The sequence below is a fragment of the Bos mutus genome, chromosome X (assembly GCF_027580195.1).
Source record: "Bos mutus isolate GX-2022 chromosome X, NWIPB_WYAK_1.1, whole genome shotgun sequence".
Lineage (NCBI taxonomy): Eukaryota > Metazoa > Chordata > Mammalia > Artiodactyla > Bovidae > Bos > Bos mutus.
The window spans coordinates 86,860,690-86,887,598 of record NC_091646.1 but is presented as its reverse complement, the minus strand read 5'-3'; the positions used below and the strand labels follow the sequence as shown (position 1 = coordinate 86,887,598).

The 26,909-nt window shown below is 44.2% G+C and overlaps 1 protein-coding gene across 1 annotated transcript in view; it reads right to left on the bottom strand.

The window, feature by feature from the left end:
* The window catches only part of DIPK2B (divergent protein kinase domain 2B), a 50,251-nt gene extending 24,742 nt beyond the window's left edge, over positions 1–25,509 (bottom strand). The window contains exons 1-2 of the mRNA XM_005891347.3: positions 25,089–25,509; positions 18,906–19,170 (exon numbers count right to left, since the gene is read on the bottom strand). Of these exons, the coding sequence (XP_005891409.1) occupies positions 18,906–19,170; positions 25,089–25,321 (498 nt within the window). The 5' untranslated portion in view covers positions 25,322–25,509. The remainder of the gene's footprint in view (positions 1–18,905; positions 19,171–25,088) is intronic.
* Positions 25,510–26,909: the final 1,400 nt, after the last annotated feature.

Below are 26,909 nucleotides of genomic sequence, written 5' to 3'. Positions count from 1 at the left end.
AAGGGACTCTCAAGACTCTTCTCCAACACCACAGTTCAAAAGCATCAATTTTTTGGCACTCAGCTTTCTTTATGGTCCAGATACATGACTCCATTGCCTGGCTCTAACTGGCTGTCTGGACATTGTAGATACCTGATATGACTTTCCCGAAAGTATGATAAACATCTCATTTTGTTTTACACGCTGTGGAGTGCTTTGTAAACATAAGGTAGTGTTATCAGTTCCAGAGATCAACAGGGTCAAAGGGAATATCCCCCTTCCCTAAATTTCACAATAAGTTGGATCTCTGAGTAGGAAACAAGGTAGCCTTTGGAGGGTCAAACAAATGAACTCTGTGCTGTGACTTTGGTTGACCCAGGACTGTCTTTAAATTTGGAAAAAACAGTTGGGAACCCCAAGAAACCCTGGTGAGGGAGCTATGGAAGGAACTTTAGAGAGAAGGGTTGGGGAATGAGTGTTATCATCTTGTCCCCTTTTTGGAGTTGCCAAGCAGACATAGGGATTGGTTACACTGGGAACTCAGACAGGAAATCCAAGGGTTGGGAGTTGGCTTTGTGGTTGGGGGAAGAGGGTGCACAGCCCGTGGCCTCCTGCAACCCATGGGTAGGTGGCCAGGCCACTAAAGATCACTTGGCCGATTTTCCTCTCAGATCAGCACCCACCTAGCAGGCTTCTGACTAGGAGCTGTCTTCCACTGAGGAACCCTACTTAGTGGTGGAGTCAGGATTTGAACTCAGGCCTAAGTTCCAGGTCAGATGGTACTGCTTTCTTGCATTGAAACTCAGCCTCTCCTCCCTATTTTCTTCACAAGCAGCTGTGTTTTGGGGGCCCTGTCCTATTTCTGCCACACAGCCTCACTGACCTAACTCCCTTGCCCATCCACCCCACATACCACTTTTAGGTCCCATTCGTGGAAAGAGCCACTGTCTTTAAATCACTTTTCTTTAGAAATGCCAGTTTTCAAACCCTGTACCAGACCTGCTGAGTCAGCAGCTCTGGGGCTAGGACCCAGCAATGCCAGTGTTAACCAATCCTCCAGGGGATTCTGATGCTTGCTCAAGTGTGAGAACCACTGTCTTACAGAATAAAATGTAGCCTCCCACACCCCTGCCCCAGACCTACCATTACATCCACCCACTGCTCTTGACACATACTATAATCATGGGTTGTGACATTTGCCACTTTCCACAGTTACATCTTATTCTCACTTTCATGGCTTTGCCCAGACACTCTTCATTTATTCTCTGGCAGATCTGCCCTGGTCAGGGCTACCTCCTCTTGCTTACTGTCCCTTACTGTGTCTCTTACTGTCAAACCTTTGGCAGCCAGAGGCTCCCTTGGTGGCGATCATGGCCTCTTCGTCTATGAGGTAGTCAACACCTTGAGTGACCCTGCTGGTGGAAGCGGTAACTAGCTTTTTCCTCTTATAAGAGTCTATCTCTTTCTTCCCACCTCATCCTCCATCTTCCTGCATTCCAGGGTCCCAGAGGCTTTGCCACTGAAGTCTTTGTGGCCTGCTCCAAGATTTTCACTGTGGCAGATGAAATAATCATTGTGGCAGGCAATTCAGCTGATAGTTGGGACAGGCAGGGCAGCTGACACAGAGTAAAACACATTATTTCATGGTTTGTCATTTTGATTCAGGTACACCAAGGTTGGTCATAATTCTCCCCTGGGCCATTTCATTTTATAGGTTGCTATTTTTTTGTTTGTTTGTTTCTCTCTTTCTTTTTAAATCAAAATATAGGAAGCCAAGTGCTTCTGACAACTCATTTGTGCATGCAAACTTGCAGAAATTTCCACTGAAGTTCAGTGGCTTCTGCTGTGCAAAGGTCTGGTGGTTCAGGAAGCCCAGATAGAATTCTGATTATCAGGAAAACCTTCAAACCAGCCTCAAGCTTGCCTGGGGGGAGGGATTACCAGGCTAGTTTTTAGCCCCAGCTGCTCTTCCCAGTAGGGAGAGGTTAATAGAAACTCAATGAAATGGAAGTCCTGGTGTGTGTATGTGTGTGTGTGTGCTTAGTCACTCAGTTGTGTAAGGCTGAAAAGGTGACTTTTCTTCAACCTGACTGAAGTATTTCACTGGACCCCAACCATCCTAAATGTATTTGGTATATTACCTTTTCTTTGAGGTGCTGTCCTCAGAAGTGCTTGGGCCAGCCTATCAGACAAGCCTCTGGAGGGATCACTCCTCCTCCTCTGCAAGAGGCCAACTATCTATTTCTCCCTTGTATGCTTTGGGTCAAAATGCCTCAGCTGTCTCTCTTCCAAGATAACTATGGAGAGATCAAACCCTAGGGAAGCTAATAGATAACTGTGTCACCATCCCTCCTCACCCAAATTAGGTAGACATTTTTGGTATCAAGAGTCATTTTCCAAGGAGTAGGAACCACGGGACTTTCAGGCTTGTTAACACCTGAGTCATGCCAGGAAAGATGCTCTCTTGGGGAAAGACTTGGCTTTCCAAGACTCTGAAATCTGATTGCCTCCAGAGTTGATCGACTGGGGAGTTAGCACAGGTGTGGATTGAGAGTCACCCTGAAGCCATGAATAATGATTGGTGAATGAGGTCTTGTTCATTCACTCATTTGATCACTCCTTCATTTCCCAAAGATTTATGAAGTGTCTACTCCATGTCAGACATGTGTGAGGGAAGACATTGATGAATAAGATGCAGTCCCTACCCTCAAGTGGCCCTCTGTCTGGTTGAAGAGGCAAAAACAGAATGAAAGAGAGAAAGAAGGGGTGGGGGAGTAAAGGAGGAAATAAGGAAGGAAAGAAAACGAAAGAAAAGAGAAAAAACCCAATGCCATGTACTCTATAGAAAGTGCTTTTCTGGTCTGCTGCTGCTAAGTCGCTTCAGTCGTGTCCGACTCTGTGCGACCCCATAGATGGCAGCCTATCAGGCTCCCCCGTCCCTGAGATTCTCCAGGCAAGAAAACTGGAGTGGGTTGCCATTTCCTTCTCCAATGCATGAAAGTGAAAAGTGAAAGTGAAGTCGCTCAGTCGTGTCTGACTCTTAGCGACCCCATGGACTGCAGCCTACCAGGCTCCTCTGTCCATGGGATTTTCCAGGCAAGAGTACTGGAGTGGGGTGCCATTGCCTTCTCCATCTGGTCTGCTATAACTGTGTTATTAAGTCAGATTCTCCACTGGCTCCCATGACAGGCTTGATTCCTTTCACATGTGCTGGGCTGAAAGCCATAGGTATTCCCCAGGCTTTCTTCAGCCTTGAAATAGCATCCAAAATGCCAAAGGTTTTTAGAATAAGGTGAGATTTTCAAAAGAAAGGAAGATGGTTTTCATAGTTATATTTGGATTTGGATATATGAATGCAACAGCACTAGCTTTTTCCTCTCCTGGAAATCATTTTGAGATTTCTAGTTCTGGTCATGACAGAGTAAGTGGTATCAGGCTTACCCTTGTGATGGAAATAGCTCTAACACCTGGACAAAATATGTAAGACAACTATGGGCATTGGACCATGACCAACATAAGGCAGTGATCCTTGAGAGAAAGGATGCATATGAGCTGAGCCCCATATCTCTCTGTGTTTTCCCCTGAGGACACTTTCCAAGCTGCACTGCAGAGTCCTGCTAGGTAGAAGAACCAGCGAGCAGGATTTGAGGCTACTTGATTAGCTAGAATCTGGGGGGCAAGGTCCCATACAGGAAAAGTCACAGAGAAGGAGCACCTAAAAAGTATGTGAAAGTTTTCCTTCAGATCTTTGGCCAACTCCTAAACTGTGTAGGAGCAGGGTGGGACTCTAGGGCCACATTAGATGGCTGTATCACTGAGCAGAGTTTAGAGGCCACATTGTGCTGGAGAGGTGGGGGTTTGGGCTAGACTTCTCAGTGGGCACCCTGGGCTTTTGACTGGACCTCAAAAAGTCCACATTCTAGTAGTAAGGCTCGTGTTCTATCAGCAAGGACTATGTCCTAGGAGTAAGGACAAAACTGAAAGAGAACTGCAGTAACAAAGTCCCAAACCCAATCTCAACAGAATTAAGGCAGCAGTTCTTGACTCAGATCAGATCAGATCAGATCAGTCGCACAGTCGTGTCCGACTTTTTGGGACCCCATGAATCACAGCACGCCAGGCCTCCCTGTCCATCACCAACTCCTGGAGTTCACTCAGACTCACGCCCATTGAATCAGTGATGCCATCCAGCCATCTCATCCTCTGTCATCCCCTTCTCCTCTTGCCCCCAGTCCCTCCCAGCGTCAGAGTCTTTTCCAATGAGTCAACTCTTCACGTGAGGTGGCCAAAGTACTGGAGTTTCAGCTTTAGCATCATTCCTTCCAAAGAAATCCCAGGGCTGATCTCCTTCAGAATGGACTGGTTGGATCTCCTTGCAGTCCAAGGGACTCTCAAGAGTCTTCTCCAACACCACAGTTCAAAAGCATCAATTCTTCGGCACTCAGCCTTCTTCACAGTCCAACTCTCACATCCATACACGACCACAGGAAAAACCATAGCTTTGACGAGACGAACCTTTGTTGGCAAAGTAATGTCTCTGCTTTTTAATATGCTATCTAGGTTGGTCATAACTTTCCTTCCAAGGAGTAAGTGTCTTTTAATTTCATGGCTGCAGTCACCATCTGTAGTGATTTTGGAGCCCAGAAAAATAAAGTCAGCCACTGTTTCCACTGTTTCCCCATCTATTTCCCATGAAGTGATGGGACCAGATGCCACGCTCTTCATTTTCTGAATGTTGAGCTTTAAGCCAACTTTTTCACTCTCCTCTTTCACTTTCATCAAGAGGCTTTTGAGTTCCTCTTCACTTTCTGCCATAAGGGTGGTGTCATCTGCATATCTGAGGTTATTGATATTTCTCCCAGCAATCTTGATTCCAGCTTGTGCTTCTTCCAGTCCAGCGTTTCTCATGATGCACTCTGCATATGAGTTAAATAAACAGGGTGACAATATACAGCCTTGACGAACTCCTTTTCCTATTTGGAACCAGTCTGTTGTTCCATGTCCAGTTCTAACTGTTGCTTCCTGACCGGCATACAAATTTCTCAAGAGGCAGATCAGGTGTTCTGGTATTCCCATCTCTTTCAGAATTGTCCACAGTTGATTGTGATCCACATAGTCAAAGGCTTTGGCATAGTCAATAAAGCAGAAATAGATGCTTTTCTGGAACTCTCTTGCCTTTTCCATGATCCAGCGGATGTTGGCAATTTGATCTCTGGTTCCTCTGCCTTTTCTAAAACCAGCTTGAACATCAGGAAGTTCACGGTTCATGTATTGCTGAAGCCTGGCTTGGAGAATTTTGAGCATGACTTTACTAGCATGTGAGATGAGTGCAATTGTGCGGTAGTTTGAGCATTCTTTGGCATTGGCTTTCTTTGGGATTGGAATGAAAACCGACCTTTTCCAGTCCTGTGGCCACTGCTGAGTTTTCCAAATTTGCTGACATATTGAGTGCAGCACTTTCATATCATCATCTTTCAGGACTTGGGATAGCGCAACTGGAATTCCATCACCTCCACTAGCTTTATTCATAGTGATGCTTTCTAAGGCCCACTTGACTTCACATTCCAGGATGTCTGGCTCTAGGTGAGTGATCACACCATCATGATTATCTGGGTCGTGAAGATCTTTTTTGTACAGTTCTTCTGTGTATTCTTGCCATCTCTTCTTAATATCTTATGATTCTGTTAGGTCCATAGGGGCAGTTTTGTTCCCCAGGGGACGTTTGACTACATCTGGAAACAATTTGGATTGTCACCACTGGGAGTTGTGATCCTACTGGTACCATGCAGGTGAGGGCTGTGGATGTTGCTAAACATCTTACAATGTACGGAAGCGCCCCCACCCTATCCTCCCAACAAAGAATGATCCAGCCTCAAGAGTTAATAGGGACAAGATTGGGAAACCCTGGATTTAGGTGATCAATTTCATTGGCTGCTAGAACAAAGCTCAGTAATCTTTAGGAGAAGATAACATAATTTAGAGTCTCTTTCATGTGTTATCCTTAAAATCCAGCATATAATGAAAAATTACCCCAAAAGAACACTTACTTCACTGTATTACAGTTATTATATACTTCACTTCTATTAGATTTAAGAGTAATAAACACACCAGTACCCTGTTCTCCTCCATCCCATTCCAATGGTGAAAATATAAGTCATTCAGTCGTGTCCAACTCTTTGTGACCCCATGGATTATACAGTCCATGGAATTCGCTAGGCCAGAATACTGGAGTGGGTAGCCTTTCCCCGATAATCAAGAAAAAAAAGGGGCTTCCCTGGTGGTCTAGTGGTTAAGAATCTGCCTTGCAATGCAAGCGACATGAGTTCAATCCCTGGTCTGAGACGACTCCACATGCCACAGACTGCCGGGAACTGGTGAGGCATTCCACTCGTGACAAAAGTCATGAGGAAGGAGGCTCGGCATACGCAAAGGCGGGATCGAGCCTCAGGAGTCCGCCCGGATATTCTCGAGCATCTACCCCCCAAAAAACCAGAGTCTGCCTACTTTATTGCTTTGTGCTCTCACCTCTGACTTTACTGGGGGCTGTCCCCCACCACCATCTCGCTCTCTCTGTCAAAGAGCTAACTTACAGCTCCAATTAATAAAGTTCCTGGGCAATTAGGAGTGTTTAAATCCAAACCCCTCAGATGGCTCTCTAACTCGCCTGACAAGTTTACCCGGACTCCTACAGCTATACATACGATTGTTTACAGTCTCCCAGCCTCAAGAGGCACAGGAAGCTTAAGATATTCAAATAGCTTAGAGCCTCTCAGAGAGTTAGAAACTGTCAGAATAAACTAGTAAAGGATTTCATTGATGAGCCAATGCTGTTTGCCAAGTTTTCACATCCCCTGAATTGTATCCTTGAATATGTATTAATTAATAGTTGGTATGTAGAAAAAATAAGTAGTGGCCTTGGTGTTAGTAACTTTAGACCCTTAAGGTAATAAATTCTTTCCTTTGTTGTAAACCCATTACACATCCTCCCTATAGGAATGCAATTTTATCTTCGGAAGATGGCGCCAAACCTTAAAATAATTACTCTTAGAGAAAATAAGTCTTTGTTGATAAGTCCTTGTCAAGAGTCATAAAATGTTAGTAGGCCTTCTGGCCAGAAGATGATGTAAACCACCTAAACCATTTGTATATGATAAATTTGCAGGAAAGAAACCCTAGTTTTTGATAAGGATCAAAAACTGCTGACTTTGCATCCCCTATTATCCTCTATGTGTAACTTAGGGTATAAAAACCCCTGTTGAAAATAAAGCTATGGGCCTTGCTCACCAACGCTTGGTCTCCCCATGTCATTCTTCCCTTTAACTTCCAGCTGAGTCTCCATCTGGAGCGTGGAACCCACCATGCTTACTAATTATGCCTGGGCTTCTAAGACCCACTGGAGAAGGTGTCTAGGGTGGGGCACCTTCCGCTATTCGAGAGGGCACCTGCGGCCTACGTAAGTGGTGCAAACTTCTTGTCCTGAAGTTTTATTGATGTCCCGCGTAAACCAAGCTACTCAGCCTCTTTTCTCCACTGAATTTTCCTACTGAGCTATCCTCATTCTATTACTCTTTATATCTCTAATTAGCATATAAATAGTCGCCTAGGCCGTCTCTCCTTCGAATACCCTGGATCAGCTGGGGCTGGACCCCAGCAACAGACCAACTCTCAAGCCCTTGAGCTACAACTACTGAGCCCACACACTGCAACTACTGAAGCCCGAATGCCTAGAGCCTGTGCTCTGCAACAAGAGAATCCACCGCAAGGAGAAGCCCGTGCACTTCAAAAAGAGGAGCTCCCACTTGCCGCAACTAGAAAAAAGCCCATGCAGCCATGAAGACCCATCGCAGTTAAAAATAAAACAAAATAAAGAAAAAAGAAAACAACCAATAAAAGCAGAAGTAGAACTAGAGATAATCCAGATATTAAAGTTAGCAAGTATAGAAGTCAAAGTAACTATGATTAAGATTTCAAGAAAATAGAGGAAAAGACAAACAAAAATAATGAAAGGGAGAGAATTTCAATAGAGAATTGGAATCTATGAAAAAAAGTTAAATTGGTGTTTAGAAATACAGGGTACAGTATCTGAAATTACAAAGTTACTGACTGGATTTAACCCCAAACTGGGCAGAGCAGAACATAAAATTAGTGAGCTATGTATGAGAGATAATATATGAAAACTTCAGAAGTAAATGGGGGAATACCTTTGTAGCCATAGGATAATTAGGACATTTAAAATAATTAATAAACTGGACTTCATTTAAATTAAGAATGTCAATTTATCAAAAGGTACCATTAGGACAGTGAAAAGGCAAGCCATAGGCTGGGAGAAGATATTTGTAATACATATATCCAACAAAAAGTATTGTATCCAGAATATAAATGTAACTTTCACAATGAGACAGACAACTCAATAAAAAATGGACAAACAACATATGCCAACACTTTACAAAAGATGAAACCAGAATAGCTGATAAGTATATGAAAAGGATCTTTATATTTTAAGTTATGAGAAAAATACAAATTCAGCTCACACAATGAGATATTGGTAGACACTCACCAAGATGACTAAAATGAAAAACTAACAATATCAAGTGTGATGAAGATGTGGAACCATGGAACTCTGTCTTCCATTGCTTATAGGAAGAAATCAGTACAACTACTTTGGGAAACTGTTGGGCAGTATTGACTAAATCTATCCATAGGTACACAATAAAACCCCAAAATATCCTTTCTGTATGCTTGTGTTCACCAACTGACATAGATAAGAATGTTTGCAGAAGTTTTAATGTACAATAACCCAAACTAAATACAACACAGATGTTCATCAACATTAGAATGAATAAACTGACTTCATCATACAATGGACTAGTCTACTGCAATGAAAAACAAGCTACTGATTCATGCAACACTATGGTTAAATAGCTTGACAACATGTTGAAGATGTACTGTGTGATTCCATTTAAATGAAGTTCAAAACCAGGTAAAACTGATTTATGGTGATTTAGTTCAGAATGGTTACTGTTGGGAAGGGATGGGTGGGGTGACTGACTGTTCCATTTTTCCTGGAACTGAGGGGTTTCACAGAATGTGAGACTTTCAGGGCTGAAGCAAGTCTAGTGTCAAGAAAATCAGATGGTTGGTCACCCTAGAGGCAGTCTTTTTAGGGAAGGGACATGAAAGAGCCTTCTGAGGGGCTGGAAATATTCAGTATCTTGATGTGGACAGTGGTTACAGGAATGAACACATGTGTAAAAATTTATCTAGCTCTACATGTTATATATGCACATTTAAGTGCATAGGTTATACTTTGATTGAAAAACTTAGGAGAGAACTCTATTTTTCAAAGTATTAAGTGAAAATAAACTACAGACCAAGGCCATGGGGAGAATTTTGGTGGATAACAAAATGAAGCCCCAATGTTCATAATGTTTGTCTGTCTTCTTTGATCTGGTGGAGCAAAACAGTGGTGAACAAGAATGGGGTGCCAGTATGTGTAAAGGAAGCTTTCATTGTTTGGAACGAGTCTTCCCACCTGGAAGATTCACAGAGACCTTGCAAACAATATTGCTGAATCTCGGGCAGTGAAAGGGGAAAATAGAAAAGGCATGAAAATTCATTTCTGATATTCAAAGGAGCAAGAGGATAGATTTTTCAAAGTACTGCATGATAGGAAATATTCTTAAGACAAGATATTAATAGAATGATTTGTGCACCTCTAAACTGTGGGAAATTCTGAAAGAGATGGGAATACCAGACCACCTGACCTGCATCTTGAGAAACCTATATGTAGGTCAGGAAGCAACAGTTAGAACTGGACATGGAACAACAGACTGGTTCCAAATAGGAAAAGGAGTACATCAAGGCTGTATACTGTCACCCTGCTTATTTAACTTATATGCAGAGTACATCATGAGAAACGCTGGGCTGGAGGAAGCACAAGCTGGAATCAAGATTGCCAGGAGAAATATCAATAACCTCAGATATGCAGATGACACCACCCTTATGGCAGAAAGTGAAGAGGAACTCAAAAGCCCCTTGATGAAAGTGAAAGAGGAGAGTGAAAAAGTTGGCTTAAAGCTCAACATTCAGAAAACGAAGATCATGGCGTCTGGTCCCATCACTTCATGGGAAATAGATGGGGAAACAGTGGAAATAGTGTCAGACTTTATTTTTTGGGCTCCAAAATCACTGCAGATGGTGACTGTAGCCATGAAATTAAAAGACACTTACTCCTTGGAAGGAAAGTTATGACCAACCTAGATAGCATATTAAAAAGCAGAGACATTACTTTGCCAACAAAGGTCTGTCTAGTCAAGGCTATGGTTTTTCCAGTGGTCATGTATGGATGTGAGAGTTGGACTGTGAAGAAAGCTGAGTGCCGAAGAATTGATGCTTTTGAACTGTGGTGTTGGAGAAGACTCTTGAGAGTCCCTTGGACTACAAGGAGGTCCAACCAGTCCATCCTAAAGGAGACCAGTCCTGGGTGTTCTTTGGAAGGACTGATGTTGAGGCTGAAACTCCAATATTTTGGCCACCTCATGCGAAGAGCTGACTCACTGGAAAAGACCCTGATGCTGGGAGGAATTGGGGGCAGGAAGAGAAGGGAACGACAGAGGATGAGATGGCTGGATGGCATCACTAACTCGATGGACGTGAGTTTGAGTAGATTCCGGGAGCTGGTGATGGACAGGGAGGCTTGGTGTGCTGTGATTCACGGGGTCGCAAAGAGTTGTATACGACTGAGCGACTGAACTGAACTGAGAAGAGGAAGAGATGATCTTAAGTCATTACCGGGAAATCATTTAACAGAATTATTCTAGAATAACTCTTTTTCTTTGATCTGGTCTTTGGCATTTCTACTTTTTAAAATGTATTGAATGTTTCTGTGGCTTAATAAATGGTTTTTAGAATGTAACACATGTATCAATTACTTCTACCAATTTTTTCAAGCAAATATCTTTATAGATTATATATTATATACTATGTAGATAGCCAGTCCCCAGGACTCTGAGACAAGCTACACTCTATCAAAAGCGTTTGCTCCAGAGTAGGTTGTGATAGTGATAGGGATAGCTAGATAGCCAGGAAAGACATCATAGAAAGAACAAAGGATGGCTTGATTGATTTAAGAAGGGGCGTGCTTGGCTAACGTCTAAGTTCAGGAAAAGCTGGGGGCCCAGGGAAGATGAAGTCTGCTCTGATGGTCTGTCTTGGTGACTGTCCAGGCTTCAGTAATGCTTTGTCTGGGGACTGCCTCTATTCTGCATTTGAGACTCATAGGGAAGGAGCCACTGGCAACTCATGTCTACCTTTCCTGAGTCTTCTCTTGCCTCCATTTTCTTCTCCGAACCTGTCTGTGTCAAGGGAAACCTTTCACTGTCTCCTTTTCACTCATGAGATCAATAATAATTTAGGAGTCATTTTCGAGGATGGGTTGGATAATGTATGAGTGCTGTTTCTTTTTTAAAAAAATTATCTATTTTTGACGTGTACACACTGCTATATTTATTTATTTATGGCTCACCAGGTCTTCCCTGGTGGCTCAGATGGTAAAGAATCTGCCTGCAGTATGGGAGACCCAGGTTCGATCCATGGGTCGGGAAGATCCCCTGGAGAAGGGAATGGCAATCCACTCCAGTATTGTTGCCTGGAGAATGCCATGGACAGAGGAGGCTGGTGGGCTACAGTCCACGGGGTCGAAAAGAGTCAGACACAACTGAGCAATAACGCATACACACACTGCTAAGTTATCAGACTTCATCACATATGCTTTGTCTCCCCCACTGGGGTGTTATCTCTCAGAGTGCAGGGGCCTTGTCTGGACAGCCTTATACCCTCCTAGGGTCTAGGATATGTCCTGCACATACCCCTTCAATATTTTTTTTTCTATAAAATTTAAACAAAAAGAAATTTTATCATTCATTTAGCAGTTACCTGTAAAACTATATTCTGATTAAATGGTTAATACACACTTTGATTACTTCATTTCTCTTAATGTATGTGTATGGTGGTTTCATACTGTTCATGGGGTTCTCAAGGCAAGAGTACTGAAGTGGTTTGCCATTCCCTTCTCCAGTGGACCACATTCTGTCAGACCTCTCCACCATGACCCGCCCGTCTTGGGTGGCCCCACGGGCATGGTTTAGTTTCATTGAGTTAGACAAGGCTGTGGTCCTAGTGTGATTAGATTGACTAGTTTCCTGTGAGTATGGACCTAACAGAAGCAGAAGATATTAAGAAGAGATGGCAAGAATACACAGAAGAACTATACAAAAAGGATCTTCATGACCCAGATAATCACGAAGGTGTGATCACTCACCTAGAGCCAGACATCCTGGAATGTGAAATCAAGTGGGCCTTAGAAAGCATCACTATGAACAAAGCTAGTGGAGGTGATGGAATTCCAGTTGAGCTATTTCAAATCCTGAAAGATGATGCTGTGAAAGTGCTGCACTCAATATTCCAGAAAATCAGGAAAACTCAGCAGTGGCCACAGGGCTGGAAAAGGTCAGTTTTCATTCCAATCCCAAAGAAAGGCAATGCCAAAGAATGCTCAAACTATCACACCATTGCACTCATCTCACACGCTAGTAAAGTAATGCTGAAAATTCTCCAAGCCAGGCTTCAGCAATACATGAACTGTGAACTTCCAGATGTTCAAGCTGGTTTTAGAAAAGGCAAAGGAATCAGCGACCAAATTGCCAACATCTGCTGGATCATCGAAAAAGCAAGAGAGTTCCAGAAAAACATCTATTTCTGCTTTATTGACTATGCCAAAGCCTTTGGCTGTGTGGATCACAATAAACTGTGGACAATTCTGAAAGAGATGGGAATACCAGACCACCTGACCTGCCTCTTGAGAAATTTGTATGCAGGTCAGGAAGCAACAGTTAGAACTGGACATGGAACAAAAGACTGGTTCCAAATAGGAAAAGGAATACCTTTTCCTATTTGTTACCCTGCTTATTTAACTTATATGCAGAGTACATCATGAGAAACACTGGGCTGGAGGAAGCACAAGCTGGAATCAAGATTGCCGGGAGAAATATCAATAACCTCAGATATGCAGATGACACCACCCTTATAGCAGAAAGTGAAGAGGAACTCAAAAGCCTCTTGATGAAAGTGAAAGAGGAGAGTGAAAAAGTTGGCTTAAAACTCAACATTCAGAAAATGAAGATCATGGCATCTGGTCCCATCACTTCATGGGAAATAATAGATGGAGAAACAGTGGAAACAGTGTCAGACTTTATTTTTTTGGGCTCCAAAATCACTGCAGATGGTGACTGCAGCAATGAAATTAAAAGACGCTTACTTATTGGAAGAAAAGTTATGACCAACCTAGATAGCATATTGAAAAGCAGAGACATTACTTTGCCAACAAAGGTCCGTCTAGTCAAGGCTATGGTTTTTCCTGTGGTCATGTATGGATGTGAGAGTTGGACTGTGAAGAAAGCTGAGTGTCAAAGAATTGATGCTTTTGAACTGTGGTGTTGGAGAAGACTCTTGAGAGTCCCTTGGACTGCAAGGAGATCCAACCTGTCCATTCTGAAGCAGATCAGCCCTGGGATTTCTTTGGAAGGAATGATGCTAAAGCTGAAACTCCAGTACGTTGGCCACCTCATGTGAAGATTTGACTCATTGGAAAAGACTCTGATGCTGGGAGGGATTGGGGGCAGGAGGAGAAGGGGACAACAGAGGATGAGATGGCTGGATGACATCACTAACTCTATGGACGTGAGTCTGAGTGAACTCCGGGAGTTGGTGATGGACAGGGAGGCCTGGCATGCTGCGATTCATGGGGTCTCAAAGAGTCGGACACGACTGAGCGACTAAACTGAACTGAACTGATGGTGGTTTAGTCGCTAAGTCGTGTCCAACTTTTGCGACTCCATGGACTGTAGCCCACCAGGCTCTTCCTCTGTCCATGGAATTTTCCAGATAAAAATACTGCCGTTTCTTTCTCTAGGGGATCTTCCCAACCCAGAGATTGAACTTGGGTCTCCTTCACTGCAGGCAGAGTCTTTACTGACTGAACCCCCTGTGCCTCTTGTGTCTCCTACATTGGCAGGCAGTTTGTTTACCACTAGCGCCACCTGGGAAACCCATCTCTTATTGTATTTATGTAAAAAAAGGAATTGAGACAAGGGAAGTAAAATTGCCAGGCATCTTGCTTTAAACAAAGCTTCCTGAACACTCTATACCACCATCTAGTGAGAGAAAAAACTCCACTTCCCATCTGACAAGAAACAGGGTTAGCATATAGAGCAATGTCGAGTGGATGACAGTTGAGGGGATGGGAGGAGGACCCAATGGAGGAACTGTTTTTCCTCTGATTAGCCACGTGCTGCTGAGGATGGTTGCTTCTTGGCACTTGGCGTAACAGCAGAGGAAGCCTTCTTTGTGGTTTTGTGAACAAGCACATCATGATAAACTCTGGGTGCTGTCCTTGGCCACGGCTCTGTTTGTGGGCTCATAATTTAGGCTGTGGGATATTCCCGTCAGAACAATGCAGGTTTTGGAAGAGAAAAGTCATGGTTTTATTAGCGTAAGTGCCACAGACACACACCCACATACGTTGCCTTGTTTCACCCTTTTGCTGATTCCTGGTCCAGTCCAGCCTCCTTGGCAGCCCTTAGCTGCAGTGTATTGCCTATGTCTCAAGAGAGGGTCCTTGGTATTAATACAAAATTGCACTTGGCATCTGATGATGAGCACTGGATCTTTTCATCCAAGTCGACTTTTCTAAGCAACGTCATCAGTCCAGGTTCTGAGGGCCCTGCACCAGTCAGATCCCTCCTGCCTTCAATTTTCTTTTATTTCTTCATTTCTCCTTCCTTCCCTGCCTTGCCAGTTTTCTGAGCCAACTCATCAGTTTCTTGTGGCTCCTTTTGTCTCCTCCAAACACACATTAGCACATCCTCACTCAAATACTCACACTTGAGGGTCCTGGCCTAGATCCCTGGTGGAAAGTGGCTCTTGAGGAATTCAGAGAAAGCACACTGAAGCCATGTGCCGAATGGCCTTGCCGATAGGCAGAGTTGGCATTGGGCCATTTAATACAGAGCTGAAGGATGAGGCAAGTCTCCCTACCACCCATTCTATAATCCCTCTCCACTTGACTCCTGAAACTTCCATGTGAAAAGAGAAATACTATAATTTCTAAATTAGAAATCAGGACTTCATGTCTGACCGACTATCAGAAAAATAGGGTAGAGCTATTTGGCCAAATCTAGGATGAATTGGCAGTTACATAGATGTCACCTCATAGTCCAGCTGAAATCATGACAAAGGCTGCTTGCATGGAACACTACCAAGGAGAATTCCAGGGCCACATCTGGGTTTTGTGGGGAAAATAATGCAGGGAGGTATTAGGAAGGTCTGAGATAGACATGGGATGGGCTAGTGGGAGCATCATAATATTGACTTTACACACAAATGGTTTCTCAGAGGGCTACAGTGAAATGCTATTAGCTGTTAACATCCTGGCATGAATTAAATTATTAATGTCACCTGTCACTCCTCAGGGCTCTAAGTGAATGGAGTCAGAGGATTGGTGAAGTTTTGTAAATGGCTTATTTTTCCTTTTTTTTATTAAGGTAAAATTTATACCACGTAAAATTCATCATTTGGACCATTTTAAGGTCATGTATGGATGCGAGAGTTGGACTGTGAAGAAAGCTGAGAGCCGAAGAATTGATGCTTTTGAACTGTGGTGTTGGAGAAGACTCTTGAGAGTCCCTTGGACTGCAAGGAGATCCAACCAGTCCATTCTAAAGGAGATCAGCCCTGGGATTTCTTTGGAAGGACTGATGCTGAGGTTGAAACTCCAATACTTTGGCCACTTCATGCGAAGAGTTGACTCATTGGAAAAGACTCTGATGCTGGGAGGGATTGGGGGCAGGAGGAGAAGGGGACAACAGAGGATGAGATGGCTGGATGGCATCACTAACTCGATGGACATGAGTTTGAGTAAACTCTGGGAGTTGGTGATGGACAGGGAGGTCTGGCGTGCTGCGATTCATGGGGTCGCAAAGAGTCGGACACAACTGAGTGACTGAACTGAACTGAACTAAACTGAAGGTGAACAATTCAGTGGCTTTTAGTTGTACGACTATCACCACTATCTAACTCCGGAAATTTTCATCACCCCAAGAGATTCTGTGTATCTATTAAAGAGTCACTCTTAATTCTCTTCTCCTCTCAGCCCGTGGCAACGACTACAATATGGATGGGCTGCCCAGGTGGAGATAATGGTAAAGAACCCACCTGCCAATGCATGAGATGTAAGAGACGCGGGTTTGACCCCTGGGTGGGGAAGATTCCCTAGAGAAGAAAATGGCAACCCATTCCAGTATTCTTGCCTGAAGAATTCCATGGACAGAGGAGCCTAGTGGGCTACAGTCTGTGGAGTTGCAAAGAGTTGGACCCAACTGAACAACTAACACTTTTACTTTCAGGACTCAGCCACAGTTTCTAGTTCCCAGGGATCTTCTGCTTTTACCACAGCATCTATACTCATCAAGGTAGGTGACACTAGATGTACATGGCAGGTTGCTTTGGACTTTCTAGCACCCCCAGGATAATCTCCACTGCATTCTGAAGTGTCTAGAAGTGAGGAAAAGAGGGAGTCTTCCTTAGTTCAAAGCCCAAGACCAGTTTGGTCACTTTCTGTGGAATCCCAAATGTATCTTATGTGCCAGGAAGTTCTGTCCTTTGGTACATGGTCCAGGTCCCAGGTGGAAATAGTCTGGGGCCAGTGACTTGGGAGAACTGTGCCTGTCAGCAAGGAAGCAGACAACAATGAGAGCAGGAAGAAGTGATGGGATTTTCAAGGGGTTCTGAAACAATTCCTTGTGTATCTTGTTTTACTCTTCCTGGGGACTCCTATTTGTGCCTGAGCAAATAATTGAGGCAAAGCCCAGGAGGTCTCATATTAGTCCTTCCCATGTGGCCAGCCTGAGAATGACAGATGGTGGGTACCCCAGGCCAGTGCAGGGAGGGTGTGTCTGCAGGCAGAGGATGTGTCTGCAGGCGCAGAAAGAGGCACAAGGCCATTACACCTAGGGTGTGTATCATGGTGTGGGCTTTGATATCTGTCCTCTGTTTTCTGTTTCTGCCCAGTGTTGAGCAGCTCCCATAAGGTTCTTCCCACCTGAGTCTCCAATTCCTATCTCCCACACCAACTCCAAGATCCTTAGGCTGGGTCCTGCCACCACCTCCCCAGCCTGGGAATAGCTTGACTTCCTCTGGCTTATTCTCTCCCCATTCCAGGCTAGTGAGATTTGTAAAGTACAGAGTACAAAAGGATTACATGTAAAGTTCAGTGTCAGATGATAGCCATGTTACCAGCAGCTTGATTCCTCTTGATTTCTAAGCAGTTTCCACACAACCATAAGGCAAAGTCACATGGCCTTGCCACGTGGTTGAGGTATCTAGGGACCAGTGATTCTGCTTTATTCTGGGTGACTCATCTTGAACACACCAAAGGGAAGGTCTATTAGTGTTCAGAAATTACCTGGGCAGCCTTATGTGCCCATTTGAAGGGGCTAGTGGTCTGGGGACTTCAAGAAACAATCTTGGCATGCCCCCGAGGAATGCCAAATCCTCCAGCCTCATCATGGCAGGAAGACTGAGGTGAGTTCTTCTTCCTCATCTTTGCTAAAGGTGAGTGGCTCCTCAATCTTTTGAGGTGGCATTGTCTGCCCTAAGGGGCTGGGCTGGATGGGCATGGAGGTGCATGACTATGTTGGTTTGGATAAAAATCAGATGATACCAGCAATGACAGCACAGGAGGGGACAAACACAGGGTAAGATGTCACCAGCATGTGCCAAAGCTCTGAAGGCAGCCTACTCATGGGAGTGGGTGGGAACTCTCAAATGGGAGGAGGGAGCTGCGTTACTGGAGTCTACTTTCACAGTGACTTACGTTTGGTTCTTCTTTATGGTGGGAGTTGAAAAAGGAAGCTGATTTTCAAAGTAGGGTCTCTGGATCATGAAAGAGGATGTATATGGAAGCGTCTAAGACAGTCACATGGAGTATAGAGAACAGACTTATGGACATGGGCAGGGGAAGGAAGGAGAAGGTAAGATGAATGGAAAGAGTATCATGGAAGGATATACACTACCATATGTAAGATAAACAGACAATGGAAATTTGCTGTATGACTCCGGGAACTCAAATCAGGGCTCTGTAACAACCTAGAGGAGTGGGAAAGGATGGGAGGTGGGAGGGAGGTTCAAGAGGGAGGGGACATAGGTATATCTGTGGCTAATTCATGTTGATGTATGGCAGAAACCAATGCAATATTGTAAAGCAATTATCCTTCAATTAAAAATAAAATCGTTATGAATATTCCCAAAAAAAAGAACAGTGACAGTTCAGGGGTTAGCAAACATTGTAGGCGAGCTAAGCCCTTTTGGGGGAGGGGGCAAGGTTGGTGATGGTCATCCCGTCAGATGTTCAGACCAGAGATGGCAGCTAGGAACTCTTTCCCAAAGAGTCCCTCAGGGTCACATTGGAGAGAATGGAGCATGACAATGGGAGCAGTCCCTACAACTAAACCACTTTGTGAAGTTGCTCAGTCGTGTCCGACTCTTTGTGACCCTATGGACTGTAGTCTGCCAGCCTCCTCTGTCCATGGGATTTTCCAGGCAAGAATACTGGAGTGGTTACCATTTCCTTCTCCAGGGGATCTTCCCGACCCAGGGATCAATCCTGGGTCTCCTGCACTGTAGTCAGACTCTTTGTTGTCTGAGCCATCAGGAAACCTCTTTAGTTCCTGTCTTGTCAAAAGCCATGTTGTTTCATGACACTGTTTTGTCCCACTTTAGACAAACTACAATTCCTTTTGCCCAGACAGACTGAGATGTGGGCTGGCAATGGTACCCTCCGTTCTCCTGCCCCCCACAGCCAGGACACTCACCCGCACCAGGTCTGGTGTGAGTCGCTTGGCCTGCAGCCATTTCTGGAACCTCCCTGTTTTCCGCAGGACACGCTCAATACTGCAGGTTTTGGGGGCAGCTGCGGAGGCACAGATCCTCCCGTCTGAGATCTTGTTTTGCTGTTTGCTGACCAGCCTTGAGATCTCCACTGGGCGCCAGGTTTTGAAATCATCTGAGTAATTTGCAGAGTAAGAAGGCAAGTCGTCAGGAGGTGGTCCGAGGTGTAAGGCCAGCCCGTTGTCAAACCTGAAAAAGCATCAGCCATTTTCAGATCAGCCTGGGAGCTGGAGAGAAGGAACTAGGCAGGGACCAGTCACACTGCCAGAGCCAGCAGAGCCCGGGGACAGGGACATAGGGGCCCACGTCTGCTTGAATCCATTTCTTCTCCTTAGACTGGGGTGCTCCAGGCTCTTTCTGTCAAAGGACTATTTTTGTTTTCTCAGGCTTAAGGAAGTTTATATGTGATGTCAGAAACGGTGAGGGATCTGCATACCAGACACAAACTTTATCTTCTTCCCTTAACTGGCTTTCTGTGAAGGCAGCAGTTTTACACATGCTGGTACCTTTGATTCTCCTCATGTCCCATCCTCACTTTACAGATGTGGAAGCAGACTTACAGAGCTTAAGTGCCTTGCCCAAGGTCAGATAATATGTGGCTAAGCAGGGGTGCAAACCCAGGGCTCTCTGTCAGCAAAACCCATGATCTTTCTCCTTCGCTACCCTGGTTCTAGTTGCAGCATGCGGAATCTAGTTCTCTGGCCCCTTGCGTTGGGAGTGTGGGGTCTTAACCACTGGACCACCAGAGAAGACCTGAAACCAAAGTTTTTGAAGAAGCTTATTGCCCTGCGCTGGGGAGAGCACTACCCCCTTCATATCCAACCCCAAATGGCCCCGTCAATTTTTCTTTCAGTCCAAAGATTTAAGTTAGCAGTCCCAGCCAAGTGTCAGGGAACAGTGGCTGTTAAAGGGTCAGCAGACTCAAAACTATCTGGGATCCAGGAGGTGTGTGATTCCACACAATGGCCTGGGCGGTGCTACATGCTCCCCAGGGGAGAGGAACTGGCCTATTACCATTTGCTGATTTTCTACACCCACCCACAGTGACCCTTTTCTCCAGTCATCACTCTAGCTGTGTGTCAACATTTCCATCAGGAAAGAATGCTAAATCTTCTTCTCATTCATGTATGAAAAATTACTAAGAAAATTGTGTATCTTCATTGTTATTGAGGGTACACAGCAAATGAAAATTAGGTGTATATGTTATATATTTTCTTTTTTTAAAAAATAAATAATTATTTTATTGACGTATAGTTGAATTACAATGTTGTGCTAATTTCTACTGTATAGCAAAGTGATTCAGTTACATGTGTATATACATTGTTTTCCATATTCTTTTCCAGTATGATTTATCACAAGATATTGAATATAGTTCCCTGTGCTACACAGAAGGACCTCACTTTTAATTTAATTTCAATAAGAATCTTTAAATTCTTATTATTGGGCATTACTGGGCAACCTCACGATAATGAGTTTTCGAGGAACTAGCTCCACACCCTACATTGTATTTTTTTCTCACTTACATGACACAGTTACCCTAAGAGACTGCAAGCTTTTCTAAGAAGATGCTCTAAGAAACTGTCAGTCAATACCTTCTGTGATACTGGACTGTTCAAACTTCAATGGAAATAGGCACAAAGAATTCTGTTCCAGGACATTGCCACAAATCTGTTTAAAAAGACCAAATGCCAAAAACTTGCAAGGAATCAATTTTACTGGCATTTTTAGGACAATCATGGGAATTGATCCTCCCCACTGGGAGGATAAGGAAGGGCCTAGGGCCCTGAGGCAGGCCTGTCTGTTTCCTGTAGCTGTTCTTGTTCAGGTGGGTTCAAACCACTTCTCCCCAAGGGCCTGTAACTAAGGGTCTACAACCAGGTGGCTCTTTTAGATAACAATAACAGCAACGCACATTTATGAATCACTTTAGCAATCACTTTGCTAAACACTTTATGTGCCATAATTCAGTTATACCTTTCAACAAACCTATGAGGTCAGCGCTGCTGTTATCATGCAGATAAGGAAACTGAGGCACAGAAATGTTAAGTGCTTTACTCCAAATCACACAGCCAGGAACTGGAGGAAGTAGCCTTCAGGGCTCCAGAGCTTGTCCTCTCAACCACTTTGCTGCTACTTAGTCCTTTATCATCCATTTTATGAATTAGCTCTTGGGAACAGACTGGTAACATTATTAGGGGTTATAGCTGTATGCTAAGTCTCTTCAGTCATGTCTGACTCTTAGTGACCCCACGGACTGTAGCCCACCAGGCTCCTCTGTCCACGGGATTCTCCAGGCAAGAATACTGAAGTGGATAGCCATGCCCTCCTCCAGGGGATCTTCCTTACCCAGGGATTGAACCCAGATCTCCTGCACTGCAGACAGATTCTTTACTGTCTGAGCCACCACGAAAGCCCATGAATACTGGAGTGGGTAGTTTATCCCTTCTCCAGGGGCTCTTCCTGACCCAGGAATCAACAGGGAACAGATAGGGAAAGAAGGAAAGGTGACATCATCCACCAATCATGTGTCTTCAGCCTACCCAGTCAGCCTCAGGAGCTCACTCTCTGTTGTTGAACAACAAGCATTGTCCAATTCTTAATGAGGACAGGTCTTGGAGTGCTAATGCTTGTCTGGCAACAGCATTTCAGTTTACCATCTGAAAGTCTGGGGTGGGTTTTCTCATAAGGCAGCATCATGATCATTTTTCAAAGTGGAGAAATGTTTGGAGCTGAACAAGAACAAGATGAACAAACACACCTTTGGAAAGAGAGGCGAAGGATGTGAATTTGCAGACCATTTATCAAAGAAGAAATACAAAAGGCCAAGAAGTCTGAAAAAAGGGCTCAACTCAGAAGAATATACAAAGCAAAAATAATAGTAATAGTAAACATTTCTGAGTGTGCAAGAAGTAAACTCTATAGGAAGAAGTCTCCATTTGGCTATATATACATATATGTCTCAAAATTCTAAAAATTCACTAGATTTTTTTGACCCAGAAATTTTACCTTTTAGAATTTGTTATAGGAATTAATTACTGATATGCATAAAAGTCTAACCACAAGGAGGTTCAACATAGCACTGTTTTTAATAACATAAAGTGCAAAAAGCCCTAGTTGTCCCACCACAGTGATTTAGTTAAATACATTAGGATTGACTGATGCAATTGTATACCATGAAACCGCTAAAAATCAAATTGTGGGGAATAGTTAATGTGGAAAAATCTTCCCGATATATTGTTAAATAAAAGTTTCCAAAAGAGTGCATAATATGCTCACATTTTTGTTGAAAAGAATTTAATCCACACTTAGCAAAAAGGTAGTAAGGGTCATACACCAAAATGTTAATGAAGCGGTGATCCTTGGTGAGGGATTGTCTGAGATCTTTATTTTGTGTTTTCTTTAATTGATATTTCCTGAAGATTCTAAAATAAAAATATATCACTTTTAAAATAAGGAAATAACTATTTACGATGTAGAGAAAAGGACTATAAACAAGGCTACATTTCCAGACCCATTCACTGGCCTCAGTTTCCTTGCATTGAGAATGTGATTTCTCAACGTGAAGCGTTCCAGACCCCAAACTGCCCTGCCTAGTGATTTCCTGCTTGGATCTGCACACTTCCCTTTCAGGCAGGCACATGTGGAAAATGAATTCTGAGGCAGCTGAAGTAATATCCTGAACTCGAACTGGAACACAAACCTATTTGGGGAAATGTTTCCTGAATTTGGCCGTTACTTGCCTGCTGAGAAAAGCCTCATTTCTTTCCACTTGGTGAAGAGTCGACTGTAACATTCATATATTCTTGTTTACTTATCTGGAGGAGGAGGTGAGTCTGGAGCTCTTCCTCAGGTGAATCCCTTAATTTCCCTCCCTCCTATCTTAAAATATGTCCATATTTTCACTGCCTTCTTTCTCTAAGGAATCAGTTCCACCCACTTCCCCTGTGTTACTGATTTTATTCATCCCATTTCTTAGGTGGGAATTCTTGAGTTCATTTTCCACATCTCCATCTTTCTTTCCTCTTGCATTGAGTTGATCAACAAAATAAGTCTCCAGCTAAATTGATTTGCATCCTTCCTGCTCAGCTTTGTTCTCAATGATCTTTCTCTTGGATGAGGAGAACTGGTCTGCATCACCTGGCCATTCTGCACACTGCTTTCCAGAAGATCTTTGCAAAATACTGGCCTCATCTTGTCCCCACCCTACGTAACACTCTCACCATTGCCTGCTACAGAACTCCTGTAGGTGGAAGTCTTTCAATTTTTCAACATTCAAAATGCTTTAAAAATGATAATAGAATATATACACACACACACACGTGTGTGTGTGTGTGTGTGTGTATTTGCACTCAGTCGTGTCTGACTCTTGGCAACCCCATGGACTATAGCCCGCCAGGCTCCTCTGTCCATGGGATTTTTCCAAGCAAGAATGCTGGAGTGGGTTGCCATTTCCTCCTCCAGTGAATCTTTCCAATGCAGGGCTCAAACCTGCATCTCCTGTGTCTCCTGCTTGGCAGGCATTTTCTTTACCCCTGAGCCACTGGGAAACCCTTATATATGTCTCCACATATATATATGCACTACCATACATAAAATAGATCACTAATAAGGATCTGCTGTGTAGCACAAGGAACTCTACTCAGTATTCTGTAATAACCTATATGGGAAAAAAATCTAAAAAAGAATTAATATATGTGTATAGATACTGATTCACTTTTCTATATACCTGAAACTAACATTACATTGTAAATCAGCTACACTCCAATACAAATTTTAAAAAAACAGTCTACTAGGAAAAGTTCATTTCAACTCCCTGTGATATCTACCATCTCACAAAAGAAATTCAACATTTTTATTGGTATTTTCTGTTTGTTATTTCTGTTTAGTAACTTAGTGGAATACTCAAGTTTTGGTTAATGTAGACTGAAAATAAAATTATTGTCAGTTAATGCCTTCTGCCTGGTCACCAAATCTTACAAGTCAAGGGCATAAGAGAAGAGGTCTATTACAAAGTGTCTTTGATATTGAGAAGGTTGGAGACCACTGGCTCACAGGTTAGGGTCCCAATTCCTTGGTATGGCATTCAAGGCCCCCTGCCCCTTGCAATCTCCTCCTTGTGCCATGCCTCCACATGGGCCCCATGCTCCAGCCACGAAGGCACACCTCTGGGCCTTTGCTTAAGCTGATCCTTCTACTTTAAGCTGCTCTCCTCCCACTTAATTTCAGCTCATCATCCTTCATGGCTGTGCTCAGAAGCCCTTCTCTAGTCCCCATTTGGAACTAAAATTCTCTCCCTGGAATTCCCCAAGGTCCTTTACACTTCACTTCTGGCCTGCATCAGATCAGGCCTTATTGCTATTTGTAACACTGTTCCCTACCTCCTGAACCCCTGGAGTGCAAGGACCAGAGTTATAGCAATGTCATTATAGCACATACTGGGCCTTGGCCATAGTAAAGATTCATTGAACATGAGTTGACAGGGTTGAATTCCAGAGCATGGTACCATTCTCTGGAGAGAGCCATGTGCATGAGATTTATTAAACTTAGGTTTTCCTCTGATCAAGGTAACAGTTCACAACAGAAAACTCATTCAGAAACTTTGGAGCGAACTGCTTTGGTTTGAGTCCCAGATATGCCACTTATTAGGTGGTGACCTTGAGCCAGTCACTGAACCTTGCTAGGTTTCCGTTCACTATCTGAATCATGGGTGCGAATCTCTAACTCCCAGGATTGTTGTGAGGCGAAAATAACAATAGTTTAAAAACGTTCATCACATAGTAAGCTTTATATAAATTTTATTTCCCTGCTACTATGAGAAATGAACTTGGTAAACTCAATAGTCCCGGGCTACTTCATTCATGAAAAAGAAAACTTTATGCTCCCACTTCCAAAGGAAATGTTGGATATAGCATTTAGAGCTGAAATTAGACTTCACACCTTCCCTCCTCTCCATCCCAACCTTAACCCATTACCACTATAATTAAATGGCTTTGCTTCAGCTTGCACCCAAAAACTACACCCTGACTTGTTTTCAAGAAATTCCTGGACCTCATCACATGAAGGGAACAACATTTTGCCCCTCAGAGTTATCCAACTGAGATTCTGACCTTATTTCTTCTTTAAAGAACTTCTTGCAAATAGATGTCCCGATGCAGGCGTTACATTTATCAAGACCAAGGAAAGTCTTTCCCAAATTGTAGCTCGTTCGGACTCGGGATACCGGAGAAGGAGAGGGAGAAGCCGGTGAGGAGACAGAGTAGCTCAGGCTGGAGACCCACAGCAGCAAGAACGGCCAGCCCAGGTGGAGGGCGGCAGCTTTGGGCCCCAGCCGAGGCTCCATCGCAGGCTCAGGATTCCAGCTGCACCCACTTAGGGCTGCGCAGAGGCAGGTCTTGGCAAAAGAGAAGGGGCTGGCTTTAGGGCGCTGACCCCATCCCAGCGTCACAGGTTTTTGCTGGAGGATGCTAAGGACCTTGGGGCTAACGAGGCTGGGGAGGAGGTGAGGAAGTCCGTGGAGGATGCTGATAAAACCGTTTCCAGAGTTACTCTTCCTCTGCCCCGGGGCGGCTGCTGCAGGCTGGGGAGGGGCTGAAGGGCAGATTTCGGGATGGACAATGGCCAGGGCCTCCCTATGCAGTCCTTTTGACAAACACAGGATATCCTGGCTGTGCAGGAAAGGTCCAGGCAGGATGTATGTCCGACCTGGTTTCCACCTGGGAGTTTTAAAGGATCCTGAAGGCCTCCACCCTCCACTGTTTTAATTCTGGGTATATCTGTCCCTATGGATCACACACACACACACACCAACCCCTCCCCAGCCCCCTGCTGTGGATAATTCGTCCTGCCCCTTCACCAGCCAGATTTGGCTATGAAAGAACTAGAAGTCAGTTCACCAGCCATTAAGCAGCACATTTTGATTTGAAAGGTGAAGCCTTTTTACCACTTAGGGCAGGGGTCCCCAACCTTTTTGGCACCAGGGACTGTTTCATGGAAGACAAATTTCCCATGGACAACGGGGATGGGGGGATGGTTTGGGTATGATTCAAGCACATCACATTTATTGTGCAGTTTATTTCTATTAGTATTTCATTGTGCTAAATAATGAAATAATTATACAGCTCACTGTAATGGGAGCCCTGAACTTGTTTTCCGAGCTTAGGTGCTGACAAGAGTGATGGGGAGTAGCTGCAAATATGGGCGAAGCTTTGCTTGCTCACCTGCTGCTCACCTCCTGCTGTGCAGCCCAGGTCCTAACAGGCCATGGACCAATTCTGGTCAATGGCTAAGGGTTGGGGACCCCTGGCTTAGGAAACAGAAAAACTCAATAGAGTTTATGCTTCAGCTTTTCTTGCCTATCTGAGAAGAAAGGAGGGGAAAGGACCCGATGGCCTCTGGTGTGATGGGGAAAGCACCAGAAAAATCCTTGTGCCTGCACCCAGCTGTGTCTACCCTTATCCCCACTTACCTGAAAATCCCTCTTCCTTTAGCTCAGTTGGTAAAGAATCCGCCTGCAATGCAGGAGACCCTGGTTCAATTCCTGGGTAAGGAAGATCCACTGGAGAAGGGATAAGCTACCCACTCCAGTATTCTTGGGCTTCCCTGGTGGCTCAGCTGGTAAAGAATCCACCTGCAGTGCAGGAGACCTAGGTTCGATCCCTGGGTTGGGAAGATTCCCTGGCAAAGAGTATATGTCAACCCACTCCAGTATCCTGGCCTGGAGAATTCCATGGACTGTATAGTCCATGGGGTCGCAAAGAATCAGACATAATTGAGCAACTTTCACTCCCTTCTTAGTGGCCAGGCTGACTTGGTGGGACTGGATGCCCCAGGATGGCCTTCCTCCTGACACCAAGATAAGGTCCAGAGCATGAGGTAGATGACCGTGCTAATTAAGGCAGGCTTGGGTTGAGAGAGGGGAAAAGGGAGTC